Source organism: Falco cherrug, chromosome 3 (genome assembly GCF_023634085.1).
Source record: "Falco cherrug isolate bFalChe1 chromosome 3, bFalChe1.pri, whole genome shotgun sequence".
NCBI lineage: Eukaryota > Metazoa > Chordata > Aves > Falconiformes > Falconidae > Falco > Falco cherrug.
The window spans coordinates 110,874,598-110,884,741 of NC_073699.1; the positions used below are offsets into that span (position 1 = coordinate 110,874,598).

General features: G+C 62.3%; 2 protein-coding genes across 4 annotated transcripts; one reads left to right on the forward strand and one right to left on the reverse strand.

Moving 5' to 3' along the window:
* Nucleotides 1–1,401: 1,401 nt before the first annotated feature.
* Nucleotides 1,402–2,976, reverse strand: HSPB7 (heat shock protein family B (small) member 7). Its single transcript, XM_005437838.3, has 3 exons — nucleotides 2,574–2,976; nucleotides 2,331–2,464; nucleotides 1,402–1,913 (listed from the first exon to the last, which is right to left on the reverse strand). Exons 1-3 carry the CDS (start codon nucleotides 2,698–2,700, stop codon nucleotides 1,728–1,730), a joined length of 447 nt encoding a protein of 148 aa, XP_005437895.1. The 5' UTR covers nucleotides 2,701–2,976; the 3' UTR covers nucleotides 1,402–1,727.
* Nucleotides 2,977–3,142: 166 nt separating this feature from the next.
* Nucleotides 3,143–8,548, forward strand: LOC102053168 (chloride channel protein ClC-Kb). Of its 3 annotated transcripts, XM_055706474.1 has the most exons (19): nucleotides 3,143–3,353; nucleotides 3,445–3,573; nucleotides 3,684–3,812; nucleotides 3,902–4,041; nucleotides 4,152–4,229; nucleotides 4,364–4,442; nucleotides 4,535–4,660; nucleotides 4,773–4,857; nucleotides 4,937–5,038; nucleotides 5,962–6,046; nucleotides 6,130–6,306; nucleotides 6,407–6,476; nucleotides 6,865–6,975; nucleotides 7,067–7,280; nucleotides 7,364–7,497; nucleotides 7,575–7,666; nucleotides 7,746–7,829; nucleotides 7,962–8,048; nucleotides 8,132–8,546. In XM_055706474.1, the coding sequence occupies exons 1-19, from the start codon at nucleotides 3,245–3,247 to the stop codon at nucleotides 8,168–8,170; spliced, it is 2,070 nt and encodes a 689-aa protein (XP_055562449.1). In that variant the 5' UTR covers nucleotides 3,143–3,244; the 3' UTR covers nucleotides 8,171–8,546. The 3 variants fall into 3 exon arrangements, with proteins under 3 accessions (XP_055562449.1, XP_055562451.1, XP_055562450.1); XM_055706476.1 differs by lacking the exon at nucleotides 3,445–3,573 and having other exon boundaries at nucleotides 8,132–8,548; XM_055706475.1 differs by lacking the exon at nucleotides 4,937–5,038.
* Nucleotides 8,549–10,144: the final 1,596 nt, after the last annotated feature.

Consider the following 10,144-nt stretch of genomic DNA (forward strand, 5'->3'; position numbering starts at 1 on the left):
GCCCGCGGCCCTAGGCGTGCCAGCGGGCCGACGCGTCGGGCAGTTGCCATGATGGCGGCCGCAGGGGATGGGCCGGCCCTGTGCTCCCCGCAGGTCCGACAGCTGTTAATGCTGCCTGAAGTGCGGCCTCTGTGCGGGCAGACCCCCTCAGGTGGGCGTGCGGGGCCAGGTGGCATGAGAGGCCCTGCAGGGATGGCAGCTGTGCACTGCCGTGACTTGGCGCAGGTGCAGGCGGCTGGCTGGAAAGCGGGCAGCCCCAAAAAGCATAAAACTTCCTTTTAGCAATCTGTTGCCCCCTAAGGCCAGATTTCGGCCTGCCTGCCCAAAGCAAGCCCAAGCTACTGCGGGGTCTGCTGGGAGAGGGGCTCTGAGCTGTGCCTTTGCCCGCTCTCCGTTACCCCCAAATCTTACCCCCTGTGCAAAACCACCCGGCTTGGGGGGGGTGAAAAAGTGGGCTTTTTAATTCCTGCTTTCCTGGAGCTTCACGGGTGAGGGCCACCTAGCAGCCTGTCACCACTAGGTGGCGATCTGTGACCGCCGTGGGTGGCTCCCGGCCTGCTGGGGTGCCCTGGGCACGCGGGGGTGGCATGTCGTGACAGAGCAGACACAGCCCATCGCAGAGGATCAGCGACAGGGCTGCTCCTCGCCTCCGTGGCTCCAATTCCCTAAGCTGTGCTCTGGCGGCTTTTATAACCATTAAGAGCTTTTAAAAAACTTTTTAAACATCGTTCCTCGCAGGATGCTGCGGCGGGGCGTACCCTCAGTGATCGGCAGTGGCCCGAGGAGCTGCTGGATGAGCTGTGTGTTTGTGTGTGTGTCCGGCGCTGCAGGTGTGTTAACGCAAGTCATGAGTCGTTAGGAGACAAGTGGGGACGAGGTGACCTCGGAGCTGGAACAGCAACACGAGCTGGGCAGTGTGTGGTAGCTATAAACAGCTGCTCGCCCTGAACAGGCGCCTGACTGTTGTTTGTACACACAGGGAGATGGAGCTGGGGATTTGGGGAAGCTTTTGGGCCCCCAGAAAGAAGCCCCTGGGTTTGACAGCCAGGCTAGGACCATCATCCCGGCTGGGGCTGCCTGGGGCTTCCCTGAGGGTGGTGGGTGCAGGTGGGCGAGGGGAGGAGGAGGATTTGGTGACCTTCCAGGTGGGCCAGCGGCCGAACAGCTGAGGGAATGGCTCAGAAATAGAGTGTCAGGGAAGAAATGAGTCACCCCGGGCTGGAAATAAATGGGGCAGCGGGCACTGGAGGGGAGCTGGGTCGGCTCCTTGTCCCTGTTTTTGTCAGGAAGAAGGAATCACTTGCAGGACCCCTTACTGAGACACCCCTTGGGGCTGAACCCGCAGCCCTTTTGGGGGAAATGCATCAAGAAAACAATAAAAAACGGAGGAGGCAGCAGTCAGGCGTTCTCAATAATTTATCACAAGCTGTATATACAGGGACAAGCTCTGGCAGAAGGTCGGGGAAGGGAACCTCGCTCCTCACTCCCGGCAGGGCTCTTGGCACGCCGGATCTTCCCCATCAACCCTCGCCAGCTAAAAATCGCCGGAGCCGGGACTCCCCTCCGGAGTTTCTCCAGTGGGTGATGGGATGCGTCTCTCCACGCCGGCCCCTCAGCACAGGTCCCTGCAGGGGAGCATTCCTGTTCCCTACCCCACATCCCGCCTCCTTCCCAAATCACCTAAATAATTAAGGGGGGCGGGGGGAGTGGAAGGGACCCCCGACCCCTCAGATCTTGATCTCAGTCCGGAAGGTTTGCTGGACATGGTCGGTGTGCTTGGCGGGCTGTCGCTGAGCCCGGATGGTCAGCGTGCCGTCATCCCCCAGCGAGGACGACACCGATGTGGGGTCCACGTCTTCGGGCAGCTGGCATTTGTGGGTGAAGGTGTTCATGACGGTGCCGTCTGCGGCCAGCTGGGAAAAAATAAAATGGGTGAAAAAAGGGGCGATTTTGGGGTGCAAGCAGGACAAGGGCTCATTGTTCCCTGCCCTTGGGTGAGGCTGGCGGTTGCGCCTTGTGTGTGGGTGGTAATGTTTATCTCTGCTAGGGGATGGGTGGCACGTGGGTGGCATCGGCAGGGGGACAAAGTGCTTTTTTTGGCTGGCACCCGCCTCAGAGAACGGTGATTACAGAGCTCCTGGGTCTCCTGGGCTTTGTTGCTGTGAAATACGGGGCCAAAAGGCGAGGAAATGGTGAATTAAACCCCACTGAGGTTTATAGCCTTGGCCATTAGGAAGTCGGGTGGGAGATGGAGGATCCCTGTGTCCCCCACGTGAGGATTTTGGGGTCCCCCACAATGGGGGAGAGTGGGGAGGGGAGGGAGCACCCACCTTCTCGGCATGCACCTCGATCTGGTTGTTGGAGGTGGTGACGATGATGTCCTCGGGGGCGAAGTCGGTGACATCCACTGTGAACTGATAGGTGTTGCCCAAGGTCTTCACCGCGCCGGTGTTGCCAGGCCGAGCTGCCGGAGAAGGGGCGGTCACAGCCGCGGTTCGGTGGGGGTCCCCCCCTAACGCCTCTGGGGGTCACAGCCACAGCGATGTGGGGGTGCTCCCCCCACCCCAACTCACCTGGGAACCCCAAGGTCTCGCCGCGGGGCCGGACGAAGCTCCCAAAAAGCTCCATGGTGCCGGCGGGCGACGCTGCCCGGTGGAAGCTGTGCTCCGATCGGAAAGCAGCCGAGGATTGCACGTTCATCCACCGCTCCCCCCACACCTCCACCCCCGGCTCCCACTGGGGAGGAAGAGCGAAGCCCCCTTCCTCGTCCTCCTCCCGGTGAAGGCGAAGAGCCGGTTATTTCGGGGGGGGCGGCTTGACGAGCCTTTTAAAGCCTCGTTACGGCTCCCGGCCGCCTGCCAGAGCTCTTGTAAAACGGGCTAAATTTAGGTCTTGCGCCGGAGACGGTGGAAATTTTTCCCCTCTCCGTCTCCCCCCTCAGCGCCGTGGAATGCGATGCTGGCGTTCCTGCCTGTTATTAATGAGTAGTAATGATAATTAATTAAAATACTTATTAAATACTCCTCGCCCCGGGATGTACTTGGGGATTGGGAGCTTGGAGGGGGCGGGGGCGGGGGGGGGACCCGGCTCGCTCCGGCCCGAGCGGGTCCGTCGGCTTCGTCAAGGTCGTTTTTAATGAGCTCATTTGCAAATTCAGTCTGGCAGTGGAGGCCAAGGCGGGAGGACCAGCCAGGGGGTGCTGAAAAAAAGCGGGGGGGATCCTGTCCCCCAAAACGTCCTCGGGATGGAGCACCCTGTCCCTGAGGGGGTGCGTGGGGAGAAGGAGGAGGAGAGGGTGCTGGTGTCGGAGCAGAGCTGGAGACCCTGCCCCAAAGCCCGGAGAAGGCTCCAAGGTGAGACCCCCACCCAAAGAGGGGGACTTTGGGGGTGGAGGGGTGGGGTTTTTTGGGGGGTCAGCACCCTGTTGCCCCCCCCCCCCCGCAGGGTGCCTGGAGCAGGTGAAACAGCAGCTTTTCCGTGTGGGGGAGGATTGGTATTTCCTCTTCGCGCTGGGGGTCCTCATGGCCACCATCAGCTTCATGATGGACCTCCTCGTCTCCAGGCTCTACAAGGGTAAAGGAGGGGCTCCCGTGGGGGGCTTCGCTCGGCGTTTGGGGGCTCATCAAGGAGGGGGGGTGGTCTTCTGGGATAGGGGCACATCCCTCCCGATGCTTCTTCTCCAGCCCACTGGTGGCTTTACCAAGAGGTCGGTGACATCTTGGTGCTCAAGTACCTCTCGTGGACCATGTACCCCATGGCGCTGGCAGCCTTCTCCACCGGCTTCTCCCAAAGCATCACCCCGCACTCGGGAGGTGAGCCACCTGCACCCCAACCCTCCCGCCTCCCCAAAACTCTCCCCCCAGTAGTGGGGGGGACCCCTAACAGGATCTCCCCCTTCCAGGCTCCGGCATCCCAGAGCTGAAGACCATCCTGACCGGGGTGGTGCTGGAGGACTACCTGGCCATCCAAAATTTCGGAGCCAAGGTGGTGGGGTTGACCTGCACCCTGGCGTGCGGCAGCACTGTTTTCCTCGGCAAAGTGGTGAGGGATCCCCCCATCCCAGTTCCCAGCATCGCTGGCAGTTTCAGTTGGCACCGGGGTGGGGGTGGGGGGGACGCTTAGCACTGTGTCCCCCCCACCTCACCACCCAGGGTCCCTTTGTCCACCTCTCCGCCATGGCCGCAGTGTATTTGGGGAAGATGCGGACCACGGTCACAAGGGAGTATGAGGTGGGGGTGCCACCTCCAGAAAACTGAGGGGCAGTTCCCCACCCAAAAATTGGGGGGGGGGGGATTTTATTTTACACACGCCCCCACCCCCACCCCAAAATTGGGGTTGCGGCTAACCACCCCCCACCCTGCAGGACAAGTTCAAGCAGAACGAGATGCTGGTGGCAGCGCAAGCCGTCGGGGTGGCCACGGTTTTCGGGGCACCCATCAGCGGTGAGGATCTCCCTCCATCCCACCCTGGGGACCCCCAAAGCCTCCCCTAAAGACACACCCTCCCCCCCCCGCCCCCCCCCCCATTTTTCCAGGGGTCCTTTTCAGCATCGAGGTGATGTCCTCCCACTTCGCCGTGCGGGATTACTGGCGGGGCTTTTTCGCTGCGACCTGCGGTGCCTTCATGTTTCGCCTCCTCGCCGTCTTCAACAACGATCAAGGCAAGGCAGGGTGGGCAGGATGTGCCCCCTCTTCCCATTACCCCCCACCCCCGCAGCATTTTTGGGATGCTCCCCCCAAAACCATGCGCTCATTCCTCTACCCCCCTCCCAGAAACCATCGCCGCTGTTTTTAAGAGCGACCTCAGGATTGATTTCCCCTTCGACCTCCTGGAGACCTTCTTTTTTGTGATTTTGGGGTAAGGGGGGCCCCTGCCTGTACCCTGCCTGTACCCTGCCTGTACCCTGCCTGTACCCTGCCTGCCCTCTCCTCCACAGGGCCGTCTGCGGGCTCCTGGGCTGTGCTTACCTCTTCTGCCAGCGCTGGCTGCTGGCGGCCGTCAGAGAGAACCGGCTCACGGCCAAGCTGCTGGCCACCGAGTCTGTACCGGGCGTCTGTCTGTCTGCGCCATGCGTCCTGCATGTCCGTGTGTCCGTGCCGTGCACCTTGCGTGTCCGTGTGTCCTACCGCATGCACCTCGGGCATCTGCGTGTCCACCCTGGGAATCAACCCCTTGCACCCTGCGTGTCCGTGCATCCACCCCATGCACTGTGCGTGTGTCCCCGTGTCCACCCGTGCACCCTGCATGTCCGTGCATCCACCCCATGCACCGTGTGCGTGTCTGTGTGTCCACCCATGCACCCTGCGTGTCCGTGCATCCACCCCATGCACCGTGCATGTGTCCCCGTGTCCACCCATGCACCCTGCGTGTCCGTGCATCCACCCCATGCACCGTGTGTGTGTCCCCGTGTCCACCCATGCACCCTGCGTGTCCGTGCATCCACCCATGCACCGTGCGTGTGTCCCTGTGTCCACCCGTGCACCCTGCGTGTCCGTGCATCCACCCCATGCACCGTGCGTGTGTCCCCGTGTCCACCCATGCACCCTGCGTGTCTGTGCATCCACCCCATGCACCCTGCGTGTCCGTGCATCCACCCCATGCACCGTGTGCGTGTCTGTGTGTCCACCCATGCACCCTGCGTGTCCGTGCATCCACCCATGCACCGTGTGCATGTCCATGTGTCCACCCCATGCACCCTGCATGTCTGTGCATCTGTGCCACACACTGTGCGCGTGTCCATGCATCCACCCCATGCACCCTGGGTGCCCACCCCATGCACCCTGGGTGTCCGCATGTCCCCCCACCCACGCACCCTGGGCATTCCCGTGTCCACCCCTGCACTCTGCCCATCCACCCCATACATCCCAGGTCCCCCCCATGCACCCCAGTCATCCACGGGTTCCCCCCCCCCCAGCCCATCTGTCCCTGCGCCCCCCAGCCCTACCTCTCCCCCCCCTCCAGCAAGCCCATCTACACAGTGCTGGTGGTGCTGCTCATCGCCTCCATCACCTTCCCGCCTGGGCTGGGGCAGCTGATGGCCTCCAGGGTGAGTGGGGGGCGGGGGGCTCCCGGGGGCACCCCGACACATCCCAGCGGGTGCTGAGGGTGGCCCTCGGTCTGTCCTCCCAGCTCACCATGAAGGAATATCTCACCTCCCTCTTTGACAACCTCACGTGGGGCACGCTGGCCCCCAACGCCTCCTCGGTAGCCAACCCCCACAGCGTGGACCCTTCAGGGCTCTGGCAGGAGTGGTGCCACCCCTCTGCCACCATCTTCGGCACCTTGGCTTTCTTCCTACTGATGAAGGTAGCCATACTCCCCCTCAGTCCCTATGTCCTGCCCCCCCCCAGATGGTGTCCTCATGAGGATGACCCCCCTGGCCTTGGCCGGGCTCTGCCCCCCCCAGTTCTGGATGCTGATCCTGGCCACCACCCTGCCCCTGCCTGCTGGCTACTTCATGCCCATCTTCATCTACGGTGAGGCTGGGTGTCTGCAGGGCCTGAACCAAGGCGGGGTATGGGGGGAGGGGGATCCAGCCCTGAGGAGGGGTACAGGGGGAGAAACCAGCCCTTGGAGTGGGGGTACAGGGGTGTATCCAGCCCTGGAGGGGGGTACATCCAGCCTGGAGGGGGGTACAGGGGTTGTATCCATCCCTGGGGGGTGGGGGGGGCACAGCCAGCCCTGGGGGTGGGGGGTACAGGGGTGTAGCCAGCCCTGGTGGGGGGGCAGATCCAACCCTGAGGGTGGGGGTACAGGGGTTGTATCCAGCCCTGAGGGGTCTGCAGGAGGGTGGTCACCTCCAGCTGCACCACTTGGGAGGGGGGCGCTCCTGCGGTCTCCCACCTTCCCCCCTCCCCATTTTAGGAGCCGCCATCGGGCGCTTACTGGGGGAGGTGGTGGCCCTGCTCTTCCCCCAGGGCCTCCGTTCGGAGGGGGACCTGCGCCCCGTCATCCCTGGTGGCTATGCCCTGGCCGGTGAGTCAGTGGGGAAGGGGGGACACCCATGGGTGGGGGGCACCTGCTGCCCATACACTGACACCCCCCCCATTCCGGTTCTCCACGACAGGTGCAGCCGCCTTTTCAGGCTCAGTGACCCACGCCATCTCCACGGCTTTACTGGTGTGCGAGGCCACCGGTCACCTGAGCCACGTCCTCCCCGTCATCCTGGCCGTGCTGGTGGCCAACGCCATCACCCAGAAACATCAACCATCCTTCTATGATGGCACCATCATTGTCAAGAAGCTGCCCTACCTACCCCGCATCCGCAGCCGGCACATGGCGTAAGCATCCCCCCACCCCAGACCATATTTTGGGATGATTTCCTGCAAAATGATGGAAATTTGGGGGGTTTATGGCTTACCAGTTCCTACAAAGTGGTGGTGGAGGAGTTCATGGAGCGCCGGGTGGTGACCTTGGTTAAGAGTGGTGGCTTCGAAGAGGTGCTGGTGGCCTTGGATGCCTCTGTTGATGCCGAATACCCCGTGGTGGAGAGCACAGGTGGGATGTGGAGTATGGGGGGGTGGTGTCACCATGGCTGGTGGAGGGACGTCACCAGGCTTGTCTTTGTCCGCCAGGGTCACCCATGCTGGTGGGCACCGTCAGCAGAGCCCAGCTGGTCACCTTTCTCCAGAGCCACAAGCATCCCCAGGCGCCCCCAGGGGAGAAGGTAAATAGGGGTGAGCACCCTGATGCACCCAAAAAAGCTATTTTTTTCACCCACAAATTAACATGTCACCTTCCCCAAGCTGGCCACTGCAGGGACGCTTGGGGACAACTGCACCATCGAGCCCATCATGCTCCAACTCTCACCATGGACCTCCCTGCACCAGGTTTGGGGACACACACACATCCTGATGGGGCTGGGAACCACCCCCTGCCCCCCAGTGCTGTGTCGCGGTGAGGGGACACAGCATGGCAGGGGTGGCTTTGTCCCCACGTGTCCCTGTTGTCACCTCCCCAAGGCCCATCACCTCTTTGAGCTGCTGAAGCTGCAGCGCATCTTTGTCACCCGCTTCGGGGAGCTGGTGGGAGCCGTCAGCCGGGTGGAGGTGAGGCGGGGGACAAGGGGGGGGACAAGGGGGTGAGAATGGGGGACACAAGCCCCCGTCCCACCTTCTCTGTCCCCTTGCAGCTGCGGAGAGCGATCGAGGAGCTCGCCAACCCCAAGTGATGACTTTCGGGGATCACAAGGGACCCCTCCCCAGGGATGTTACCCACGGAAAGAGGGGGGTCCTGGCCCCCCAGGTGGTGCAGGTCCCCCCCAGGGGAACCCAGGCATCTGGGTTGGGGCAGGGGCTGTTCTCCGGCAGAGTCTCCTCCTGTATTAAATACATCCTCAGTGCTTCCTCTTCTCCTTCCTCCTCCTCCCCTAGCACCACAGGGTTCATTTGTGGGGGGGTCACCCCCCCGTACCCTGCAGCAGTGCTCAAAACCCCCCAAAATCACCCCAAAACTGTGCCCAGCCCTAGGACATGCACTGAAGTGCCCCAGTCTGCGCAACACCCCCACCGTGGACCCCCCCCAATAATTTTCAGCACATAATTATCCTTAATTATTGCAATGAATAAGGGTGGCGAGTGTTTTGTGACCCCAAGATCCTGGGGAAACGAGGGGGTGCTGAGCCCTCCCCAGCTCTTTGGTGTCCCCCCCAACTGGGGTGCGGTGGTTTTTTTTTTGGGGGGGGGGGGAAATGGAGGGTGTGGCGGGCACTAACAAAGATGTAATTAAGTCTGCCAGGCTAATTAAGCACGGCGGGGCAGGTTGGGTGAGGCGGGCATGTCTGGGCCCAGCCAGAGGAGGTGAAGCAGGGACAGCACCAGAAAGACACCCCAAAAGCAGGGCGGGCGCTGGGATGGGTGCCAGGGTGGGGGCTGGGGTGGAGTGAGGCTGCTGGGAGCAGAGCTGGGCTGCAGCACCCATGTGCCCCACGGAGGATGCTCAGTGGGGTGAGGGGACCACAGGGAGGGGGGGCACAGCACCCATGGAGAGTGCCTGGTGGGATGAGGGTGCTCGTAGGGTGATGGGACCACAGCACCCATGTCCCTTGGGAAGGATGCTCAGTGGGGTACGGGGACCACAGCACCCATGGAGGGTGCCTGGTGGGGTGAGGGGACCATGGGGAGGGGGTCCACAGCACCCATGAAGGATGCTCAGTGGGACGAAGGTGCTCACAGGGTGATGGGATCACTTGGAAAGGATGCTCAGTGGGGTAGGGGTACCACAGCACCCATACTGCCCATGGTGGGTGCTCAGCAGGGTGAGCGGACCATGGGGAGGGGTCCATGGCATCTACAGAAGGTGTTCAGTGGGGACCACAGCACCCATGTCACTTGGGAAGGATGCTCAGTGGGGTACAGGGACCACGGCACCCATGGAGGATGCCTGGTGGGGTGAGGGGACCACAGGGAGGGGGTCCACAGCACCCATGGAGGATGCCCGGTGGGGTGAGGGTGCTCACAGCATGATGGGATCACTTGGGAAAGATGCTCAGTGGGGCATGGCGACCACAGCACCCATGGGTGATGCCCCCACCCCTGCCCATCACCCCACCCCTGCTCTCACGGTTTCACCGAAACCGAGCCAGGCATGGGGGGGGGGGGGCACCTCAAAGGCCCGGTGCCTCAGTTTCCCCATCATCCTTACCTGGCCCTGCCATAGGCAAACAGATAAGGCGCTGCCGCACCCCCAAATCCGGGGTGTCCCCCCCCCGCTGCTGGACTTTGAGCCGGGACCGAGCCCAGCAAACTCACGACACGCATGGAGCATCCGCAGCCCGAACGCCCCAAAGCAGGTGAAACCCACCCAAACGGCAGCTTCCGCAGCAAGACGCTGGTCCCCCCTAACACCCCACCCCCTCCTTTTTGATGGTTTTGGGAAAATCAACCACCAGCAAACCCTTTTTCCGGCTTTTTTCCACCCCGTTCTTTGCAGGCCCCGGGCAGCCGGCCCCGCTGCCACCGGTGGGGTTTGGCATGGGCGAGGGGCGGGTGGTAAAAAGGCCAAATTCCTCCTGGATTTCGCCCAGGAGAATCGGCCCTGGGTGGGAAATGCTCCTCGAGCTGACTACAACCCCTTAAACTCCTCTTAAACACCCTGATAACCCCTTAAAAAAACCTCTAACACCCCCCAAACCCCTTAAACCCCC